The 24,354-nt window shown below is 47.7% G+C and overlaps 1 protein-coding gene across 4 annotated transcripts in view; it reads right to left on the bottom strand.

The window, feature by feature from the left end:
- The window catches only part of ADRB2 (adrenoceptor beta 2), a 91,121-nt gene extending 75,006 nt beyond the window's left edge, over window positions 1-16,115 (bottom strand). For 2 of the 4 annotated variants that reach the window (XR_013996050.1, XR_013996051.1), the window contains exons 1-2: window positions 14,033-16,109; window positions 12,395-12,484 (exon numbers count right to left, since the gene is read on the bottom strand). Coding sequence is in view for 1 of the 4 variants with exons in the window: in XM_081092293.1 (XP_080948419.1) it covers window positions 14,697-15,885 (1,189 nt within the window). In the remaining 3 variants the exon portion in view is untranslated. Of the gene's footprint in view, window positions 1-12,394; window positions 12,581-14,032 lie in introns of all 4 variants that reach the window. The other 2 variants (XR_013996052.1, XM_081092293.1) reach the window with 2 other exon arrangements.
- Between the last annotated feature and the right edge of the window lie 8,239 nt (window positions 16,116-24,354).

Raw genomic sequence — 24,354 nt, 5'->3', positions numbered from 1 at the left:
ACATGCCTTACTTTATTTAAAAAAATATTTTTATTGATGTCAGAGAGGAAGGGAGAAGGAGAGAGAGATAGAAACATAAATGATGAGAGAGAATCATTGATCAGCTGCCTCCTGCATGATCCCCACTGAGGATCAAGCTAACAACCTGGGCATGTGCCCTTGGCCAGAATTGAACCCAGGACCCTTCAGTCTGCAGGCCAACCTTCTACCCACTGAGCCAAACTGGCCAGGGCAGCCCATGCCTTACTTTCTGTTCTCAAGCACAGACTCTTGAAAGGAAAGGGGTAGACCAGGGGTGGGCAAACTTTTTGACTTGAGGGCCACAATGGGTTCTTAAACTGGACCAGAGGGTCGGAACAAAAGCATGGATGGAGTGTTTGTGTGAACTAATATAAATTCAAAGTAAACATCATTACATAAAAGGGTACAGTCTTTTTTTTTTTTTTTTTTTTTTTTAGTTTTATTCATTTCAAATGGGCCGGATCTGGCCCGCGGGCCATTTGCCCACGGCTGGGGTAGAGAGCTAGACAATCTCCAGCTTATGGCCTTGGCAGGGGCCTGACATCTTGGCACGCTAATCAGTGAATTTCTAAAGAAGAGCTTTACCTTCTTGGACAGTTTTTGCTATCATGGTCACAATCATCCATTAGATAAACATTTACTGAATGTCCACTCTGCTGGGTCTGTTATGTACTTTTAATCTCTTTTAATTTTCATAAGACTGTGATGCAGTGTATCGCTTCTTTTCTTTTCTTTCTTTCCAGAGAGAAATACAGAAATGTGTCCAGCTCCTAGACTCAGGAAGGTGGCAGAGTTGGGATCTGACCTTCTGCTCACTTCTATTATGCCAAGTGCCTCTGCTATGTGGTGATCTTGACTCCACTGTGGATATTATGTGGTTGGGGAGGGCAGGTCTCACAAGCCTAGAGGACTTTGGGGCCAGGTTTCTCAGACCCCACCCTTCCCTGGGCTGCTAAGCTCAGCAGTGAGCTCCCTGTTGCATCTGAGGTTTATAAGCCCCACCTAGAGGCTCAGGGTGGGATTCCTGGCAGCCAAGACCCACGGTGCTGGGCCTGGCTATGAAGAGGCCCAGAGCAGAGCAAAGATCATTCGCTGACCAGGACTGACCTTGAGGAGTTTGGTTGGTCCATAGCTCTGAAGGGAACACAGCAAGAGCGAATCCAAAGGATTGGACTCAGACCACAGAAGAGAAATAGAGCCTGGGACATAGTTTTAAAGAGAGTTTGCTGGAGGAAGCCCCCTTGTGTTTTATGTGTACACACCTTTCAGAGCAGGCCCTGAGGATGTCCCACACAGGACAGGAATTTCCTCTAGTGTCCCCGATGGCATTGTGTTTCTGCTTTAATGTGTCCAGGAACAGGAAGCCAGCAACCTTGCAGACGATTGTAATTTTTAGAAAGTCCCAGTATTCGTCTGCTACCTGTGCATTGGGTCCAGATCTGCCCTTTGGTTTGCAAAAGCTCAACGGGTTTCCTCCCAGCAGCACTCGGGATCATGTGAAGACAACTTTCACTTTTTATACCGGGGTCCGCCAAGCGTGCTCAGCAGAGCCAGAAGTTTGCCCGCTGTGAATAGGTGTCCTCTCTAAAACAAACACATCAAAACAAACAGACAGAGGCCCGTAAACAGCATTCTGTGGGCATGCTAGGTGAAAGCGGGTCAACCAGGTACGTTTCCTGCAAGACCGTTTGTTCGCAACTGTTACTACGCTGTGCAGAGCGTGAGCGCCGGCAGAAAGCCCTGGGCGAGCAACGTTTCCCAAGGGTTTGACCTCCCGCGCTTTTTATTTTTTCTCCCAGTGCTCCTTACTGTTTTCCATATAGACCACCAGAAATGCTGTTTGAAAAATGCTTCCCTACACAAATCCAGGTTCTCCCTAACATTGTCTCCAAGCTAAAAAACCAGGCTCCTTCAACTATTTATTTCAGCATCTTAGTTCCTGTTCTCTAGTAGGGCTATCAGATGAAAATACAGGATGCCCCTTTAAATTGAATTTCAGACACATGATCTTTTTTGGGGGGGAGAGGGGGTGTAAGTATCTTCCATGTAATATTCGGAACATACCTACATGATAAGAGAACTCCTTGCTTATCTGAAGTACAAATTGAACTGGAGGCCCTGTATTTTTATTTGCTAAATCTGGCCAGCCTAGAAGGGCCCAAATGCCCTTCTTCCCTGCAAAGACGTTTCCCTAAGAACTGGACACAGTGCCCAGGGGTGGACTACGACAGAGGCAATTGATGACCTTGGGAGCCACCTTCAATTCCATTTTTTTCCGTCATGTTTTTCAAAGGAAAATGGTAATATTGTTAGGAATGGTTAGTGGCCAGTCTGTGGTTGACAGGTACCAGATAGCTTCCCGAACCCACTGGCTAACTCCAGAAACCAATTTTCCCTCCCTCACCCCCGTTCACCAGTATATTTAAGTTCCTCTGGTGTTAGTATTAGGGAGCTTGATCCAAACATCATTTATAATCCCCTTTATTGTCTGTCTTCTCCACTCGACTGTAAGAAGCTTCAAAAAATAGGGACCAACCATGTTTACCTTGGTCATGGTTGTACCTCTGGTAGCCGGCACAGGTGCCAGCATAGGTAAGTGTTCAAAGATCTTTGAATAAATGAATTAATGACTTAATCACACTCTGGAAAGCGAAGCAAACCAGATAAGCTGATGCCCTGAAAAGAAGAGCTTGCCAATGGGAGTTTTCCTCACGGTTGGGAGTTGTCATCTACCGCACGTTTTCCCAGACCCATTAAATCCTGCTCACCTGTGTTGAAGCCAATTCTGTTGGTAGATGCCTGTGCAAAACAAGAACATCTAATTGCTATGACTAAAATAAAACATTTCAACCAAACACGAGCCATTTTCCAGAAGCTGAAATACTTCTGGGAGCCTGCAATTTTTATCGAGGTGTGGAACTTGGCCCTTCGCAGCAGGCTGGCCTGTGCCCAGTGGGTGTGGGAGTGGGGCAGATCACGCCGGGTCTTCCCACAGAAACTTCCTGATCCAGAGGAATTAGGCAACGTGAACAAGGGCAGCCTCAGTGGCAGGGCAGGTATAGGAAGCAGGATATAACATCCCATCACTCTGACCTGGTGAACGTGCACCTGGTCTCTGGCACGCGGGACCAGAAAGACTTGGGGTTTTTGCTCTAAGACATAGTGACGCTGCCGCCACCTAACATGAACTCACCCATGGTTGGGGCTTGTCAATATTGAAAGCATCCTGGGGACTGTCCCTGAGCAGGAGATTATCTGCAGCTTGGCAGCTGTGGCTTCAGTGCTGGGTGTGTGTGTGTATGGGGGTGGGGGGTGTTAACGCTGAATCTATATATATGTAAGGCTAATAATGCAAAGTGTCCCCTCGGGAGTTCAACCACAGACCGCTCGCTATGATGTGCGCTGACCACCAGGGGGTGGCACAGAACGAAGGAAGGCCCCAGTCAGCAGCCAGCAGCTGGGGAAGGGAGTCCCCGGCTGGCATCTGGAAGGCCCCTATCGGCCCTGATCGCCAACCAGGCCTAGGGACCCTAGCCATGCACGAATTTTGTGCACCAGGCCTCTAGTTTATTTATAAGATAAAATACAGAGAAGTACAGCAAGGAGAGCCCTGGGTTCCAGGAGGATAGCAGAGTGCAGTCTAACTTGTGTTGCTTCCTGAGGATAAGTATAAAGATCTATGTTCAAGGCCCAATCCATGCCCTTAGACAAGTCTTTTAACCTCAGTCTTTTTGTCTGTGAAATGGGAACAATCATGTTGACCTCAGATTTGTGAGGATTGGATAAGACAGCAGATATAAAAGCCCTCTGTGAATGGCCAAGAGCTGGATCAATACGAGAGAGGGTTACGACACAGTGTCCCCTTGAGCACAGTGCTCTGGCCCTCAGCGCTTGATGGATCTGGCAGGTTGCTGCCAAGAGAGCACAAAATAGCACCCAACTGGGAGCAAAGAAAGATGTTCCTTGCACAGCCTGAAGCAAAATAAAAAGAGCTTCACATTACATTATATAATTCCTTTTAATCATGGAAGAAAACATTTGCCAAGCGCACACTTGAAGACATACAGTCTCCGTGGGTAGGAGTTTTTGGACTATGCAGATTCACTTGGGGACATCTTGATGGCCCCGAGATGTAAGGCCGTAGGTGAGCCTTCAATTTGGCCTGAATGTTCCTATTGATCTCCCTGAGTCTGTTTCTGGCCTGGCCCAGGCCCTTGCTGGCTTTGCTGGTACACAGGAGCCAAATGCACACAAGTGTAGTTCTAATTCATTGGAGGGAAAGTAAGGCAGGGTGTGTGGCTGCTAAGTGACTTGCTACTTCCTCTGCTGTGAGATGCTACACCCACTGGAGGGAAATTCGTTAATGCGTAAATATGTGTGTACGAGAGTCTGCCGAGCCAAGGCAGCAGGGCACCGCGTCAGACCTCGTGCCTGAAGAGGGCTTTCCTGCCGGGCTTTGTCTGTTCCTTCCTCCAGTGTCACATTCCCCGCAGTGGTTCCTTATGGAACATACTACTTCCAGCCCCACAGGGTCCCCACCAGGACCCACAGACCTCTGATTCCCATGCTTCTGTTTACTTCTCTCTATTGCCAACTCTCTGCAAAGAGCAGTCAGGGCTTGGAGCTGGCCAGAGGTTCTGCTTATGACTCTGGGAAGGCACAAGGCAATCTTTATGCAACCCGACCTGCCCATCCTCCCCTCCTTGCCTGGGCCAAGAATAGTCAATGATCGTGTTCTGGAAGAAACCCCACCTTGTCACTGGGTGCTCTGAGCCGAGAGGAGGGGGAGCAGAGCTGGAGGCACATGCGTGAGGCCAAGCCGCAAAGCCCAAGGCTCCAAAGTCAGAGGGCTCAGCTCTGATGCACCACTTCCCCATCCCTCGCCAAGGACAAGCCTAGTCCTGATGGTACCCAACGCCCACTGGGTTTATATACACCATGTGTGTAATACATACGGGTGTGTTCACAGAGGCAGCATCTGCCAGTGAACGCTCATATGTAAGCATGCATTTCTAAGAAACACACAGTGTGCCTGTGAGCCCATATGTGTGCACCGATCTACGCAAGAGTGCTTTCGTTTGAGTGGGCATACTGTCAGAGATCGTCTCAAAGTTCAAATCGGATCTCTGCTCTACACATAGCGATGGCTCCTAAATGCTCTTAGGATAAAGACCTTCAGATGTGGCCCCTACCCCCTTGGGCAGCTTCATCCTGCGTCTGCTGTGCTCTCCCTCTGCACACCGGCTGCACTGACCTTCTCTTAGAACTTCTTATGCACGAGAGGCTTCCTTCCAGCACAGGGCCTTTGCATGTGCCTTTCTCCCTGAGTGGCATATTCTTCTCTCCTCTCTTCCTCTAGAAATGATCTGGCCTTCCTTAGCTCTCAGCCAAAACCTGACCTCCCCAGGAGAACCTTTATTGAGCTCTCCGTCTTACTAGAAGATGCCCCCCAAACACCTGTATCTCCTTCTTAGCAGCTATCCCAGTTGCAACTTTGCATAATTTTTCAAAACATCTCTCTCCCATTACGCAGACTCAGGAAGAACGCAGTGGCCATGCCTTGAATTAAGGGTTCATATACTTACCCAGGAAGAGGGGTCAGTGTATGAGCCTGCCCTTACATGGCACTGAGGTAGCCGTGGGACCGTGACTACTAGACATGGCATGTTCGCTGATTTGGAGCGCACGGAAGTGTGCTGGGGAACCCGCGTGTGTATTTATCTAAGGAAGAATGATTAGACCCGAGTGCATCTGTGTCCTCTGGGGATGTGCATATTCGTATGGAAGTAGACACAGAAGAACCTCCCAGTGAACATATATGTATGTGAAAATGCACGTGGGTATCTGTGTCGATATGGGTGTTGGCATCAATGACCAAGTCTGTGTGTGTGTCAGTGTGTTTATCTGGGAGGTGAATGTATATGTATGAGTCATACCCTTCTCTGCAGCTGGGCGGGTCCCCCTTCTGATTTTGAAGTAGGAGGGGTGTGTACATTAGGCAAATGGATTCACACAGACCTCAGTGTGATTTGCCTTGACCAAGGCAGAGTGTCCAGGAGCAAGGGGCACTGGACAAGGAGCCCATCATGGAGCAACATCCCCCTCTCTTCCTGGGCTGCTCCTTCCTGGTCTTCAGGCAGAGGCTCTGGGACCACGTGACCACGATGCTACTGGGAGGCATAACTGTTGTCACAAAACACATTTGTCATCAAGTGCCCGATTGCTCAAGGCTCTTGATTATCACCTTCCTTCTCTCTAGTCATGTTGTATTTTTAAATTGTTTTCACCTACATTGTTTTACTTGATAACAGGAAAGTTAGAATCGCGTTGATTGGCAGCAGCATTATTTTGGTGAATGCACGCAGCTGTGCGGGATCATGCTTTCCATGCCTACATCCTACATCCTCTTGCGCAGGGAAGGGTGGGAAGGGGAAGGCAGTGCGATTTCTAGGTCCCCGAATGCGATCCTCAGAGCACCTGACTCACCGTCCTCTACAGGAAGCTGTGGCAAAACCCAATCGCCGGCCCTCAACCACAGCCTGTTAGATCAGAATCTCAGGGGTGGGGGTGGGGGAGAGAGTGTGCAGGGAGAGGGGGAGGGGCATCAGGAATGTGCAATTTCTCAGAATTTTCCCCCAATCACTGCTGGGGCTCTCCGCCAGGTTTGGGACCTACTGCAGTAAAATAAAATACTGTCAGGAGATTCACACCAAAACTGACCCCACTAGCCCTTCCACGGTCCTTCGGAAAGAGATCTCTAAGGCTGGCCACCCGGACCCTGGAGCCTGAGCCGCCTGTTCTCTGGGGCTGAGGGAGCCAGGTGAGCAGCTGTATTTCTAGAGAAACACGGCGGAACTTAAACTGGCAAGGGAGCCTGACTGTTTGTAGGCAGCACAGGCTTAAGGGCGCAATACATCTCACGAGAACAGTGAGTACCTCTCTGACAAAACAAACCAAACCAAACAAAGCAGGCTTGTCTGCAATATTTAGAAACATCTAATAGGCGTTTTATAGAGAGAAAAGTGGGCAGGAGAACGGAGACAGAATGGGGATGGTGAGGACAACTCCCCGGGAAGGGCCGCTGTGCTCTGGGACACCAGGCCCGGGCGGCGAGATCAGTAATGGCTGGAAGGAAACAGGGGCTCCCGGGGACTCCGCTTTTGCTTCGTCATGGGTGTTGCCGCTGTGATTTTCAAAAAATTGTTTTCGCTTCCTGGATAAATGAACACATTCAGAAACTCTAGTCTTCCCCTCACAGCGCTGGGAAAATAAGAATGGAACAAGCAGGAGAGATGGTCCTCGCCTGGCCCGGTCCTCCCTCATGGCTGACCCGCCTCTGGCCACCTGGGCTCCAACGTGAAGGGCCTGCTCAGTGCCCAGCCCACCCTGGTAATCGCTAATGTGAAACCTGAGATGTTGACACAGACCTGGGCAGAGAACTGGGAACAGCACTCCATTTCCAGATGTCAAGGGTTTCCGGACTCAAAAACAGTGATTTGACTCAGCGCAAAGCCGTGGGCCGGTACAGGTGCCTTCCTCTGCCCCCGACCTGCCAGGGGCAGCTCAGGCCTGCTGAGCTGACTCAGGTGAAGGACACCGAGCTGCCAGCTCTCAGGGCGACCTGGCTTCCTGGCTTCTACTTAGCCACAACCTACTTAAACAGCATGGCCTTACCCCTTAGCTCCAAGCTCAGACATTAATCCGGCCTCTCTGGAAAAATCCCTGGAGAATCACCAAAATGCACCCATAAGCAACGTCCTCTCAGCAGGGTCCCTCCCCTCTCTGACCTGGCCCCGAGCACAGCGGCTCTGGGTCGCACACCTGGCTCTCCTCCAGTGAGTCCTGTGATCTTCGGCAATATAACTCCTTTACGTTTCAGTTTCCTTTCTGATAAGATGGAGACAAATATAATCATGGGCCACGCTGATCGCAAGAGGTGCTCTATGGAATAGAGATCCACTGTTGCCCTTTTCAAACAGCAGGTATTGGTCACCATATCACTTGAAGAGACTGATGTTAACCCAAGTCCACCGGCCGGCACAGTGGCGCCTAACAAGGCAGAGGGAACCCTGCCCTGGGAGTTCCCCGGGGCCGAGACCGTGCTTTCAAAGTCAGAGCCCAGGTGCAGCGAGTGAGCTTTCAAAGAGACAAGTATAGAAATGTCTTTTCATCCACCAGCAAGGGGTGGGGAGGGAGCATTCTGTTTCATTTACAAAATGCATCTCTGTAAGCCTGTTCCTCAAAATGTGGTCCATGGACCAGCCATGTAGGAAAAAACCTGGCAAACTTGCTAAAATGCAGATTTTTAAAAATACATATTTATTTATTCAATTGATTGGGGGTGACATTGGTCAACATGAACATACAGGTTTTAGGTGTGGGTTTCTATGACACAAGATTTGTATATTGCACTGCGTGCTCACCACCCAGATTCAAATCTTCTCCTGTCACCTTATATTAGGACCCCCTTCTCCTCCCACCCCCTTTCATCTGGCAACCACCACACTGCTGCTTGTGTTCATGCATTTCAGATTTGCAACAACATGGATGGACCTTGACAACATTATGCTAAGTGGGATAAATCAGTCAGGAAAAGCTAAGAACAATATGATTTCACTCATGTGTGGGGTATAAAATGCATATCTTTGAGCCCTAGCTCAGATCTCCCAGTCTAGATGCCCTGGGGGTGATAATTCAAAAATGCTGACCACTGTTCCTGCTAGGCCGGTAGACCTGTAGGAATGATCGTACCTGGAACATATGATACATAAAACACACACAAAGAGGCATGTAAAAGTATTCGTGGTGGGTTTAAAATCTATGAATAATCTAATTCCATTTTTATTAAAAATATATTTATACACATTGTATAGCTATGCTTAGGGCAAGGACTGGGAGCCTATGCATCCCAGGCAACAATGGCTGTGTCTAGCCCAGCCGTGGGCAAACTACGGCCTGCAGGCCGGATCCGGCCCGTTTGAAATGAATAAAACTAAAAAAAAAAAAAAAAAAAAAAGACCGTACCCTTTTATGTAATGATGTTTACTTTGAATTTATATTAGTTCACACAAACACTCCATCCATGGTTTTGTTCCGGCCCTCCGGTCCAGTTTAAGAACCCACTGTGGCCCTCGAGTCAAAAAGTTTGCCCACCCCTGACTCTAGCCGGTAACATTATCTGTGATTGAGCTCATTTTGTGCTTTCATAATTTTTTAAATGTTCTACAATTTTTAATATTATCTTTTCAACAAGGAAAAACAAAGTACTTTTAAAATAAAAGCAATGAAGCCAGATGCGCAGCACTGAAGACTTCCTGAAATCTTACAGATGTCAAGCCAGGTATTTCTCACTAGAGATGATGAGACAGGCCCAGAGGAGGGAGGTGACCTGCCCGGGGTTGCCCAGCCATTTAGTGGCTGGCTATGCCAGACTCCAAGGCTCAGGCCCTTAGACCGGAGGGCTCTGAAGTGCTCGGTGCTGGCCAGGGGCCTGCCTCCCTTCCTTCCAGGCCCGCGCGGGTGACGGAAAGACCACAGGAAGTGCAATGATTCCGCGGGTGGGGAAGGATGTAATAGCCTTTGCAGACAGAACTGTGCAGCCCTCGTTCCTCTCTCTCTGGGAGTTAGTAGGTCATTTGCAAAAGGCATGGGAAGAGCAGCTGATGAAAAGGTCTGATAGTTTGGAAAACTGCTTAACCTTCCTGCTCTATTTCTGGATTTTCAGGGCCAGAGACTGTTGAGATCCTGATTTCCCTCAGAGGTTTTCCTGTTTAGGAATGCAGTGAAACCTCTGAAATCCAATTGAGTTGGGAGCAGCGGAGCTGGGATTAGGGAACGGTCGGAATACTTTTAAAAAACATTCAGGTCTATTGTTTTCAAGGACATAGAATTCACAGACTTGAAAGGAGCTTAGTCCCGCTCCCGCTCAGCGCAGGAACTCCGTGTGCTTCGTCCTGCACTGAACTGCAATTGGGCTTCCTTGAATGCTCCCAACGACAGGAGGCTCACTATGCTGATAGGTAACCTATTTCACTCTTGGAAAAGTCTTTCCTTCACCTGAGCTGGAATCTACCTTCCTCTGAGGTTCTGCTTGCCTTCTGGTTTTCATATAGAACTGAAAAGCTCTTCTTCCTCCAATGGTTTGAAAATATCTGAAGGCAGTTATCATGCACCAATAGTCTTTTTCTGCAGGCTGACCACCACCAGGATATTCAACCATTATTTATATGATAAATGTGATCAACTCAAATTAAAAATATAAACTGCGGTCTCTACTTAGCCTTTATATCTATATCTAAATATTTATATCTATATATTTATATCTATTCATATCCATATCCATTTCTATATCTATATCCATATCCATATCCATATCTATATCTGTCTATCTATCTATCTATCTATCTATCTTGATATCGCTATAGATATGGATATTCAGAGAGCTTAGAGACCACCTGCGCAGGCCATTTTATAGATCCAGGCTTCTTTTCACCTCACCTTGGCTCCTATTATTCATAAGACACCCGTACTTCTCAAGTTCTTGAAAGTGCTTGGGAAGTTTGTTCTCTTAGGTATGTCAAAAATGCCTCTTTCGCATTATATTTGCACAGGCAGTGAGGTAGGGATTAGAACAGAGCTGGATTTAGTGTACGTTACATTGTCGATGAAAAGTCTCATTCAAAGTGCATTGACCCCCCTTGCTCTTTGCTGTCAGGTCACCTGTCTCCCTTGCCCAGGATGATACTTCAGAACGGATAACACACTGCAGGGCCACACAGGCCTGCACGTTTCCCACAAGGTTCTGCTAAGTGCTCAGTTTAGGAGACCTTCCCAGCCTGGGAACGAAGAGTGAAGTTGTCAGGACCCGAGGCGGGCTGTGCTTCTGCTTTAGCCTGTGCTTGTTTAAAGTTTCACATCCTCTTTTCAGTTTGGACTAATTCTCTGATGAAAAGACAAAGCAAAGATTCAGAGAAGCGAGCTGGGCATGCCAGTGATTGGTGTCCTGTCCCAGTCCCCAGCAGCCATGCAGTCACATGCTTCGGAGGGGACATTCCTCCGTGCCCCAGCCCACAGCACTCGCCTCTTCTCTCAACAAGGTATTGCATTTCCAGTTCTTACACTTGTCCTGGCACAGCAGACAAGCTGCCTCATGCTGCTTCCTGGTTTGCATGTGTGCTGGGCTCCATGGGTGCTGGACTCACATGGTCCTGGGTTCCAGTCCTGACTCTGCAACTGGCCAGCTGTGTGGCTTTGGAAAGTTCCTGAACCATCCCGAGCCTCCGTTTCCTCATTTGTTAGATGCGGACAATTAAGCTACCTACATCAGAAGGCTATCAAGATGACATAATGCCTAAAAATGTGCCTAGCACAGTCCCTAACATTCAGCAAGATTCCATCAAAGGATCTGTTTAATATTATTAATATGATGCTACAGGAGGCAGAGACTGAACCCTATATTTTTCTCGTACTGCACACAGAAGATGCTCTATACTAGCCCCCAACTGATTCCGGTCTAGGCTTCCTTAGGCAGTAGGTTCCCCGGAAACATTCTAAGCATCTTGTAATGACAGTTCCTATTTCCAAGCTCCTTTTCCCCAGATTCCCTCCCCGAGTAACAATCTGAGAGTGGGGAGGGGGGAGAGGGAGGGGAGACCCACCCTGTCCCGCCACTTTGCACACCTGTCAACTTGCATCTCAGGATAAGGTTCTCATTTGACAGACTCCGAGGACTTGCTGTCCAGGCAAGGAAAACTTTATGACCATGAAGCCAACACAGACCTTATGTAACCAACCTGTCAGCAAACAGAGGCACAGAGGGACACTGGCAAATTCCTGCCCCAAAAGAAACAAATCGAAACAAAAGGAGGTAGAAAGCAAGGGACTGAGACATGCCTAAAATGCTCCTGCTTGTCAAGACCCTTAAAACTGATCAATGCTCTTAAAAGTATTCTTCAAAGGACAGGAATATGGCTAAACTCCTTTTTGTCGGGGGATCTAAATTAACATTCATAGCTGAACTTCTAACTGACATTACATCAGATGCTCCTCTAACCAAACTAGCATGTATAGTATAATTTCCTAATTGCTGACCGATATCTGCTGAGGACTCTTGCTGAGTCAAAGAACATTCTTTCTCTTGTTCCCTACGGCAGATGGTTTATTTATTGCCTGAATTTTGTGTTAATAATTTTGTGTAAAAGCAATAAACACCCCCCATTGAGATGAATTTGTTATGTGACAGCCCCAGATCAAAGCCTCCACAATGGAGGGTAAGGGCAGATTTCAATGGGCATGTGGTGGACAGGATACACCAGTTCCCGGACCTCCTGACACCCTGGCTGTAGCCCCGTCTCTCATGTCCTTGGCTTCTTACCTTGAGCAGGTCATTCCCCCTTGTAGGCTTTTGGTCTCTGCCGATGTCGAATGCTTTCTATGGGCTCTTCCAAGTCCGAGATCCGTGAGGCTACGAGGAGTGGGGGGTTAGCTGGAGAAGCTGCCTGCATCTCTAGGTGTGGGGCCCAGAGCAGGAGAAGGGGAATGTGATAACAGGTATGAAAGCCTTTGGAGAAAGAGGAAAGGTGCTGAATGGCAGACACTCTCCAATTCTCCACCGTCCGTTCCAAAATCATAGGCACCCAACTTTCTCCCGAGAGCTCAGCGCTCACCCAGACACCCATCACTGAACCGACAGGAAGCAGAAGGGGCCAGTGCTTTTCTGGTTGGGGACCGTGGCTGGGACAGAGGGAAGAGAAACGTGGAATCAGCTTTATAAGCAAGTGAAATGGCAATGAACCCTGCAGGCTGATCTCCAGGCTAGCGTTGCCAAGGAGGACGCTCCACCCGGTCAAACCTGGGCCAAGCCCTGGCTCAGACACACAGGCAAAAATAGAAAGGGGGTGAGAGAAGAAATGTGTTTACTTTTGTGATTTTCCCTTATGCGCCTTCTAACAGCATTATCTCTCCACAAACAGGCAGTAACAGCTCCCAGGACTGGCTTCCATTGATAAACCCTCCCCAACAGTTCAGCCCATAGTCAGTATCTGGGCAGCTGGAAGGTGAGCTCGGAAGGCAGCAGAATGGAGTGAACAGAGCACTGGCCCAGGGTCTGTCCCTCGCCGGTGAACCATGAAAAATCCTTCCCTGTGGCTGCACAAAATAAAGTGCTTACATCAGACAGAATCTAGAAATCGGTTTAGATTTTTGAGTTACATCTGTGGCTCTCTCCCAGGGGCAATCTCACCCCCTCGAGGGGTTTTTGGCAATGTCTAGAGACATTTTTGGTTGTCACAACTCAGAGGGTGTTACTGGCATCTCATGGGTAGGGGCCAGAGATGTCAGACAATGAATAGGACATTCCCCCACCGCAGACAACTACCTGGCCCAAAGACTAGCTCTGAGGTTGAGAAATCTTGGTTTATATTAAAGTGAGAAGAGTGTTAGAGAGAAGGGAAAGGGGACAGAAGTAAAGAAAGAGGAGGGTTAGAACCCTGTTTCTAGGTCATGGGGTGTTCATCAGCTAAGTGGCTTCCAGCTTTTCTCCCTCTGACCTATGTCCTTTCAGTTTCCCTTGAAATTACGAGGTTAAGTTTAGTAGTTGTTTTTTGTTTGTTTTTGTTTTACATTAACTTCTGACTTATCCCTCAAATACCAAGCCCTGGTGCAGCACAAAGATCCCCACTCTGAGACACAGCCAAACAATAAATATAAGCAGCTATTAAGCAAGTAGAACTAGAAGGTGGGTGGTGGGGGTGCACAAAGGGACACAACAGATGCTCCTAACTCCATTTCCATGAGTCAGTGTTTCTGATGTAACAACAAAGAGTAATCACCATAGGACCAGCGAGACGAGCTCAGCTGGGAGCAGGCAGAACTGATCTGGCGCCCCAGCATCAGGAGAGACCAAGGTTGCAGGCGACAGAATCAAAGGCCAGGGAAAGGGTTAAGCAATCAGGGCATGCCATTCCTGTGCCATTCCACATTAAGTCACCGGGCAGTTATTACAAATAGTTACCTGTGGTTTCCAGCGGGGGAGGCAAGCACACTCCAGTCGAGGGGTTTTGGAGAAACAGGTGCAATGAAGTCATGGTCAAACAATTTATTTACTGTAAACTTTAGACTTTGCTCAGGAAAACAACTGAAGCTACCCCTGAAATGCCTGCCCACAACACCCTGTTTCAGCAAATAAGAGGAGCGTGTTCACAGCTGTCAGGTCCAGGCTACTCCGGATCCTCCATCCGAGGGGGCAGGAAGGAAGGTCTCCTTCAGATACACATTACCAGCAGCAATAGATTACCCCTAATACTTGACTGATGAGGTAGATACGCAGAAAAGTCATCAAAACATAGCAGCCCCAGGTCCTCTGGGACTGAAGCCCTTCAGACACACGCGGACAAGTTCCATGCAAAGAGGAACTGAATTGTACAAGAAACAACCATCCAATAAGTGTTCTCTTTTTTACAGCTTACAAAAATAAAAAAAAAAGGCAGAAGGATGTTCTTCCTCCTGCACATCTCTATACAATTTCATTCTAAATTTATTACACTTAAGTTAAATAGTCTGCTTAGTGTCTTGTCAGGGAAGGGGGTCTGAAAAAGTAGAAAAGCTGCATTAGAGCAGTGAGTCATTTGTACTACAATTCCTCCCTTGTGCATCAATTCTATCATTAGGCACAGTACCTTGACGGTTCACAAAGTCTTCCCTGCCCCGGGCATCCTCGCATAGCAGTTTGCTGTCTTTCTCCTGTCCCAGGTGATATCCACTGGTCTCCACTGTGTAGTCTTGTGTAGACTTGTCATTGCTATTGGAGTAGCCATTCCCATAGGCCTTCAGAGAAGACCTGCGCAGGCACAGAAGCTCCTGGAAGGCACTCCTGAAATCGGGGCTCCGGCAGTAGATGAGGGGGTTGAAAGCAGAGTTGACGTAGCCCACCCAGTTTAGGAAGATGTAAACGTTCTTGGGGATGAGGTTATCCTGGATCACGTGCACAATGTTGACGATGAAAAAGGGCAGCCAGCACAGGGTGAACGTGCCCATGATGATGCCCAAAGTCTTGAGGGCTTTGTGTTCCTTCAAGCAGAACTTGGAGGACCTGCGATGTCCATGCCCGCTCCTCCCATCCTCCACTTGGCTGAGGTTTTGGGCATGGAAGCGGCCCTCGAATTTGTCGATCCTTTGGAGTTGCCTTTTGGCCACCTGGAAGACCCTGGAGTAGACGAAGACCATGACCACCAGGGGCAGGTAAAAGGAAACGATGGAGGAGGCAATGGCGTAAGCCTGGTTCGTGAAGAAGTCACAGCAGGTCTCTCTGGCATAGCACTTGATGGCGTCTTCGTGGGTGGCCCGGTACCAGTGCATCTTGATGGGCAAGAAGGAGGTGAGGCCTGACACGATCCACACCAGCAGAATGACCACCCGGGCCTTATTCTTGGTCAGCAGGCTCTGGTACTTGAAGGGTGACGTGATGGCAAAGTAGCGATCCACCGCGATCACGCACAGGGTCTCAATGCTGGCCGTGACGCACAGCACGTCAATGGAAGTCCAAAACTCGCACCAGAAATTGCCAAAAGCCCACATTTTCATAAGGATGTGGCTGGCCCCAAAGGGCACCACCGCCAGGCCCATGACCAGGTCAGCACAGGCCAAGGAGGTGATGAAGTAGTTGGTGACCGTCTGCAGACGCTCGAACTTGGCAATGGCTGTGATGACCAGCACGTTTCCAAACACGATGGCCAGGACGATGAGCGACATGAGGATGGCCATGCCCACAACCCACGTCTCGTCCCGTTCCTGCGCGACGTCTTGGCCCGGTGCATGGCTTCCGTTGGACACCAGCAAGAAGAAGGTGCGGTTCCCCGGTTGCCCCATGGCGCGCAGGCTGGCAGGTGAGCGCAGGGGCTGCGGGCTCACTGGCCGCGCCTCAGAGGGCGGACCTTCGGCTGGGCGCTGCGGCCAGCAACGGGACGCCTAGAAGCCTCATTCAGCAGCCGTGGGGTGGGTGTGGTGGGAGCCCGTCCTGCACTCAGCTTGTGGGGTGCCTAGGGCTCGCGGTGCCCGTCAGTCCCAGCCTGAGATCTAGAGCAGCCGCCTCCAAGTGCGCGCTGCCCGTTATGTGCACAGGGCTTTAGAGGAACGGCCTCCCAGGTGACGTGCGGAAACTTTCCGCCAATGGCTCACCGGCCTCTCCGAAGGGGCGAGGCCCCCACCTCTTCCTGCCCCTCCCCTCCCCTCCCCTCTCCCGCCCCCTCCTGGGGCGGGCCCGGGCGGAGCCCTGCTACTCCGGTCAGGCGGGCGGGCCACCACCCCTCCTGGCTCCCCTGGCTGGCTCCGGAGGGCTGGCGCTGGGGCTGGCACGCTTACCAGCCAACCTGGGAGCTCTGGGCTCTTCTGTGGCTGCTACCTGTCCGCCCTGGGCGCTTGTGGGGACTGAGATCTCAGGTCAGAGGGCGGCACGCGGACACTCCCCCCACATTCGGAAACAGAGGCGAGTGCCCATGGAGACACGCACCGACAGGCACACTTGCACCCCGACAGACATGCTCAGGCTTATACGGAACCACAGCCATAGACTGAGACACACCCGTGCAGCACACCGACAAACACCCTGGCGAGCTCCGAAGCCGACAGGCGCAAAGTCACCCTGCCCAACACAGAGACAAACACAGAAGCACCGAGAAGCAGAAAGGCATGGGCACACACAGAAGTAAACAACAGGCGAGCGCTCACTTGGAGGCGAGCAGAGCGCCCCATCCAGGTACTCCAAACCCCTCACCATGCACCCGGACCCCACGCGGTCCCCCTCTCCGTCCCGCGCGCGCGCGCGCGCGCACACACACACACACACACACATAGGGACACAGGCATATTCCCTTTCAAACATTTGGCAAGACCTCAGGAGGTGACTTCAACAGCTGCTGATTTCCTCAGCGCGCTCGCCGTCAAGTACTTTGGTGCCCTCCTTGGAAATTTGCAGGCATTGAGACATACCGTTTCAGCCTTTGGGTTTCATTTGGAGCTGGAGTGTACTGTATGCATGTGTGTGTTTGGGGACAGCGAGAGAGAGTGGTATGCTTTAATGTTTCATTCTTGGGAGTGTGGCATCACTCCCTCATTTTTCTGTTGGAATGAAAACGCCTTGAATATGGTGTAGTTTTCACCTCAACCTCAACTTCTTCAGTGATCCGTTGCAATTAGAAACATCCTTTCATCTGCTGGGACGTTTGTTGATCCGTTGGGGTGAGGCATTTGAAATTGCCGCTCTTCTGTGGCTTCCGACTTTGAAAAATAGCGATTTCAAAGGACTCGGGTTATTACTCTGGCTAGCATTAAGGACGTTTTGTAGGCACAGAAAGCAAAAGATCATTTCTCCTTAAATGAAAATATCAGGCCAAGCTTTCCAACTAGGGTCTTTGTCTATGAAATACAGTACTATCCTGTGCATCTGGTATATGACTTTACTATTAAAAAGAAATTCATTTTTCAGGTTTGATTTCACATGTATTAGTAGTGTGTGTGTGTGTGTGTGTGTGTGTGTGTGTGTGTGTGAAGTATTTCCTACAGTGTAACCAGCATACTTTGTTGATTACATAATAACAACAATGGCTAACATTTATGGAACATTCTGCTATGTGCTTTTCATACATTATTCCATTTAATTCTCCCCACAGTCCCATGGTGTGAGTAGGGGGTAGTTGGGTACTATTTTTAGCTTAATTCACAAATGGGGCTCAAAGAGGAACATAGCCAGGCAGAGCCAGAGGCAGAAGCTGAGCCAGGCCTGCCTGAATCTAAAACCCATCTTTCAATTCTTTCAATGCAGAAAGGGATGGGGTATAGGGAAGAAGGACTCCAACTGGAATTGGGATACCCAGGTTCCAGAACCCCCTGCCTTAGAACTTCCTAGCTCACTTTCCTTAGGCAGTTAAAAGAGATGGGGCTCAATTTCCTCCATCTCTAAACCAGGAATAAAGTCAGTTCCATTGGTTGGGCTGAGTGAGAATCGAATGATATCATAAAGGTAAAAATGGCTTTTGCACATATAAATGTCACACAAACATGGGTTATAAATACTGCACAAATATGGGTAATAAATAAAATTTATATAATTTACTTAGCAGGTCAGAATATGTTGTTTGTCTTCTAATACTTCAGAAGCAAAGCCCAGAAACAGAATTTCACCTACACACCCCCTTTAACTTCCTTCACAAGCAGAGATGGGTTTTGCAAGACAGATGCCTTAAAAAACAAATAGTTCCCATAAAAGCCACCAATATTCATTAGGGCCCTATTATGTTCACACAGTTTTCAAAATATACCCACCTCATATTTGTGTTTTCCAAAATTGGTTCTGGCATGATGCATTTTCGGAAGAGGCAGTGCCTGTTACGCAACAATGTTTCTTTAAATATAGGACTACCCCGAATTGTGGAACTAAGTCATTTAAAGGCTCCTTCCTGTTTGTGAAGCTATGGAATAAATACACTTGTTGTTTAACCTCCCCATAACAAAACAGAACAAAGAAAGTCCTTTTAGGACAAGCACGAATTGATTATTTAGATATAAACATAAGTCACAACTTTGAATATTTTGGGAAACACCTTTTAAAAAACCCCACAAACACTAAATCAAGAGGGAACAGTGCTCATGTCATTGAGGAAGTTCCAAGCCTTTGCCCACCAGCCTTACTAAATAGACAATCAAAATCTCTCTCTCTCTCTCTCTCTCTCTCTCTCTCTCTCTCCCTCTGCCCCCCATCACCAAGTTGGTAGGAATTTCAAGGTTTTGTCTTCATGCCCAGAGTCTAATCCTGACTTCCTTTTAGAATTATAGGATTAGCGAGTTAAAATGGGAAAGAGTTTTAATAGATCATTTAGCTTTCTCCCCCCCCCTCCAGTTTGCAAACGAGGAATTAAGTGCAGTAATAAGTGTCCAGTCCAAGGTAGCAGAGAAGTTTGAGGGTCCCGGCGGGTCTGCTTCTAGCCTCACCTACTTTGAGTGCCTAACGCAGAGGAGTGGCACTGCTTACTGGACTTGTGGCCTCACAGAGTTAATGCTACGGCTGAACTGGGAAGTTCTTAGTAGACTAAATACACCTTTATCTGATGTAAGCAAAAGCAGGCTCTTTTATGGTGATTGATAGTGTCGAATTACTTATTTTGTCAATCCCTTAAGACACCGATTTATCGTTTCCTGCCTGCCAAACAGGGGAAAAACACACACATATCTTGATTGACCGAAAGAATGTTTGAATAGGAGCAAGTTTTTGTGGAGCCAGGGAATGCCCGCACACCAGTAACTGGACAGCTTAGGAAAATCTTATCCTGGTTTTGGTTGAGACAAGATTCCTTCCATTTTTACAGTTCCTGGAGCAGAGAAACATCTGCGGGTTTCTTTCTAAATGACGGTCTTAAATGTTTCTCTTTAATATTATCTCTGTACAGTATCATCTCATGAAATTCACATTAAATAAGATTAAATGCATGTAAAACGCTTAGCATACTGCCTTAGGAAAGAGATAGCTCTGACTGTTATCTTCTTTTTGAATCAAAATGTGTATATAGAATGCATATGTGTCTTTTATATCATATTGTGAAAGGGCCCTTTGAACATGGGTAATGAGCAATTTATTTTAAATCTAAGTTGCTGTGAAAAAGAATGAAAAGGGGGACAAAATTCGGTTTCTGAGAAAGAAGAATGATAATGAAACTCACCATTATCATGCAGTTATAGAGCTGAGTGGGATGCTAGTGGTTTTGAATGAATCACCTCCCAGTCTAGTCAGCCCCTTACACAACGCGTCCACCAAACTCTTAGCCAGCCCTCTCCAGTTTAGGCAAGCTCACCAGCCCTTGTCAGGGTATAGTTCTCCAACTATTCAGATGGAACTGAAATCCGTCTTCATGGAGCACCTACCTGTAGGTCTTAAGTCTGCCCCCTTGAGGCCACTCAAAACAAGTCTCTACTCTTCCCCAAGATATCCTTAACCTTTTGGGAGAACTCCCTAGAGTTCTTCTAAGCTTTCTGCTCTTCAGATTAAATACCCCTTGTTCCCTTGAGTCTCTAGAGTTCGTTTTACACCACGGCAGGTCTCTAACATTCATTCTTGGGCTGTTTGAGGTCTAACCTTAACATCAATACCTGGAATGATCCTAGAACAAGCCATCAAACAATCAATTTGCAATCACCTTGGCAACCATAAAGTCGACAGAGCAACCAGGAAAGCTTTCAGAACAGCTGGTTATACCAGATGGATTTAATTTCCTGCTATGCTAGCATTTAATGAGAGACATGCTAATAAATTCTCCGAGTTTCAGGGGGAGCTGAACAAAGGGAGATGGTATTAAATTAAAGCAGGAGAAACTTCAGTTGGTCATAGGAAGGACTCCTGGGCCGGAGGAAATTCAGTCATTCAAAGCGGGCAAACTCTTGTAGCTTTTCTCAGTTGGTTTTTTAAAATATATATATATATTTATTGATTTCAGAGAGGAAGGGAGAAGGAGATAGATATAGAAACATCAATGATGAGAGAGAATCATTGATCAGCTGCCTCCTGCTGGGGATTGAGCCTGAAACCCAGGTATGTGCCTGATCAGGAATCAAACCGTGACCTCCTGGTTCATACGTCAACACTCATCCACTGGGTCACACTGGTCGGGCTCTCAATTGGGTTTTTGCAAGAGAATTAACCCTACAGAAAATTGTTTCAGTGACCATTCCTCCCAAGGCTGGAACATAGCTATTACCTTCCTAGGGACATAGAGAGAGATGAAGTCATTCCCTATTCTGTACGGGGTGTCTTAGGGCATAGGGCTTGATTCCCTTGTTGAATCTGTGCGGGACTGATTGAGTGGGGTCTCCTTTAGATATGGGAATGAAGAGTGTGTCTTGATGAATGTTTCTTTGCAACGGAAGCAGTTTGGTGTAGAGGAGAGAGCATAGATGGGGATCGGTAGAACTAGGTTCTGGTCCCAGAAGAACTTGGTATCTATAACCTTAAAAAGCCACCTTCTTCTTTTGAGCCTCCATCTTCATCCATGGAATGGGAGTAGGAGTTTGGGCTAGGGGGCACCCAAGGGCTTTCTCGTTCTAAACCGAACAAGCCTGTAGTGGGAAGGAAGCACCTTGAGGGCCATTGAGGAGATGAGTTCCTGACTCTGAAGAGCTGCTGAGGACTTGGCAAGTGACAAGCATCAATATCTTACAAAACAGCTCGGTTACAGTTTTCTTTCCCCCACACTTCGCCATCGGGAACCCTGCTATTCTGAGTAGCAGGTGTACTGTTATTTACAAAATACTCTTCTTGACATCAACTTGCTTCTCAAACTCAAATACATTGGTTTTTAAAGAAAATTTTGTTTTACTTCCATTACTGCACGTGGAAAAAAACTGGTGTCATCTGCCATAAATAGAAGGTAACCATGAGTACAAAACATTGTTAATTATTTCTAGCTAAATTTTGTTGCCTGCCAAAGTCCTGAACCTGAGGCCTGTTCTCTTTTTATTAAAAAGGAAGATTAGTGAGTCTTGGGGCGATACTAATGGTATTGTAACACTAAATGGGGCTTCCTCCATCTATTTTACAAGATTGAAAAAAATTTGAAAGGGGAACAACTCCTACTTAGTACACTGTTATTTAATGTAGTGTTGCTGAAGGATTTCAAATAATGTTATTATATTTAAAGGTATCTCAGCCCTAGACTTGTGCTAATGAGATGCACTGCTGTGATAGAAAGAGTATGGGCTTTGGAGCCAGGTGGATCTGGGTTCCAGTCCTGGTTCTGCCCTGAACCAGCTGAAGGCTTCAGACAATATGTTTAAAACCTCCAGGCCTCCAAGTGTTCCTATTTAAAATGAGGCTCAAAGCCCTCGGATGTTTGTTGAGGGAATAGAAAGAACATGTGAGAAGCTGGGTTTGGAAAGAAGAGAGAGAACCAACAGACAGGTCAGGAGAGCAAATCAGCAGAACTTGGAGTGGCTGGCGGTTGGGAGGTGAGTCCGAGGAGTGGGGGCCATTGCCAAACAGGGTGAGCTGAGCAGTGGACCGAGTGTCATAGGACAAGAAGAGTAATGGATTCAGGTATGGCCATGTCAAATCTGAGGCTTTGATTGGTCTTCAAAATGGAAGTTAAAATATTCTAATGATTAAAAGATAGGTTTGAGGTGAGGTGTCTGGCGGTGGCTGTCATTATAGTGGAGGTGTTCCCTGAATAGCTGTCTTCTCAGAGGGAGCTTCTGATGGTTACATGAAATCATGTGTTTAAGGAACTTAGCACAGTGTTTCCAGAAAAAAAGTGTTTACTATTGTCATTATCATCATCATCACCACCACCATCGTCATTGTCATCATTCTGGATTGCTAGCACACCTTCAATTTCATGACATCACATTTGTTTCTCGAAGGGTGGTACTTAAATGAATAAATAAACTGATCCAACAGGGGAAAAATCCTTTGTGTGAACTGATAGTGGTAGCTTTTGGCGTGGATTTTTGGGAGATGTCTTAGGTTGGATTTCCTGGCAGCTGCTGCTGAGATGAGGTTTGTGTGCAAGTGATGGATGAAGGGAGGGCTCCCAAGAGGAACCAGTCAGGGAGTGGGAGAAGCAAAGCCGTGGTTTCAGATGAAGACCAGGCCAGGCCTGGTCCTGTGAGCAGCTCTGGAGCAAGCAGCTCGAGCCAATTGCTTGGTTTGACGTCCTGCTTCTCTGATTCTTAGCTATAAAACCTGAACAAGTTACTTATTCTCCCTGTAAATTGATGCCCTCACCTGTAAATTGAGGTGTTGATGATAGTATATCACAACCTCATGGGGTTGGTGTGAGGATCACATGAGTTAATGTCTGCAGAGTGGCTAGAACTGGCCTGGCACATAGTAAGTGCTAAATTAACTATTGATGTTAAATGTGGAGGGGGCATGGAAAGGGGAGAGGATGTGCAGCAGAAAACAGCAAAGAAGTAGAAATTATTATAATTTTTAGTAACTTCTTTGGAGGCGGAAGAGGAAGGATGTGAGAAGAAATCAGGAAATGAAAATAAAAACTTGAACAAATGAGGAAGCTGTGAGAGAAAAGATTGAGCTTGCTAAAGCAGCTTCTGGGGCCTGTTTTCTGTTTGGAGTATACACAAGTGCGTGCCCCTGCCTCTCTGTACTGATGTGGGCCTTTCGTGACAGTCCAGTGCATTAACACAGCTATGAATCATTCTGCTCCAGAACTGGAGTGCCCTTAAGGATTGCCTAGCTCAGTCGAGTCCCTGCTTCAGTGTAGGTGGGGTTGTGGGGGCAGGTGGGGGAGGCACAGAGACCAGTTCCTCCTATCAGAGCTGCTCCACGTGTACCTGCTTTTTATATCCTGCTTCTGCATAAAATTACTTTTGTGCAAGCCTTCCATTGTTAAAAGGATACCCACTGATACTGCAGCCCTTTCAGTGTCTAGATGGGGAAGCTGGGACCCACAGTGAGGGAGGGATTTGAGAAAGGCCACAGAGATTGCAGGAGAAATGGGTCTAGAAGCTGCGGCTTCTGACTCTCAACCTCTGCTCCAGTTTTTCATTCTGACATTTTAGTTGAGACTGAAAAGACAAGCAAAAAGCCTGGAGGCACGTTTACATTTCACTGGCTTAAGCTGAAAGGGAATGTTGTGGGGGAGGAGAGGAGAGGGGGGGCATGGGGGGGAAATATCCAACTCACAAAAACCAATAAGGAGAAAGAAATAGAAAAAATGAGAATAGACAAGAAGAGGCAAATTAAACTCAAATATTTTTGAGGACAAATCGAGCCATAAAATGGACATTTAAAGAATTAAATGCCAAGGATTTTTAAAAATGTTAGCTGATGCCACCAACAAATACTCGTTGATTGCCGACTATGGGCCAGGCACTGTGGATGCAGTGTGAGGAAGTCAGATGCAATTCCTGGCCTCAGTGGGTTTGCCCTCTCGTGTACAGCTGAGCGGTTTGCACAGAATGAGAGCGTGGATTCACCTACACAAGCTCTCATTCGACACACTCTTGACGGACCAATTACTGCCGAGTGCGGCAAAGCCCTGTCTGGCAGGAAAAAGATGTTGGCCTCAGCCCCTGTCAATTTCCGAGTCAAGAATTTAATCAGCTGCTCAAGGGAGGCTGTGGAGCTGTGGAGGGAGAGACTGAGAGCCCTGCTCCCCGCTTATGGTTGCAGTTAAGGGGAGAGTGGAGGAGAGGCTGGGTAAACACAGCAGCCAGGGGAGCAGAGTGAGCGTTGCTAAGAGGAAAGGGAAGGAGGAAGAGCAGAGGCTGCCGGCCTGCTCTGGACCTGACATGTTGATGCCCTAACAGGGAAAGGAGCCATTTGGTGACCTACCA

This window comes from Myotis nattereri (genome assembly GCF_964212035.1).
Source record: "Myotis nattereri genome assembly, chromosome: 5".
Taxonomy (NCBI): domain Eukaryota; kingdom Metazoa; phylum Chordata; class Mammalia; order Chiroptera; family Vespertilionidae; genus Myotis; species Myotis nattereri.
Note: the sequence above shows the minus strand (reverse complement) of the source record. Positions and strands in the feature narration are given on the sequence as shown.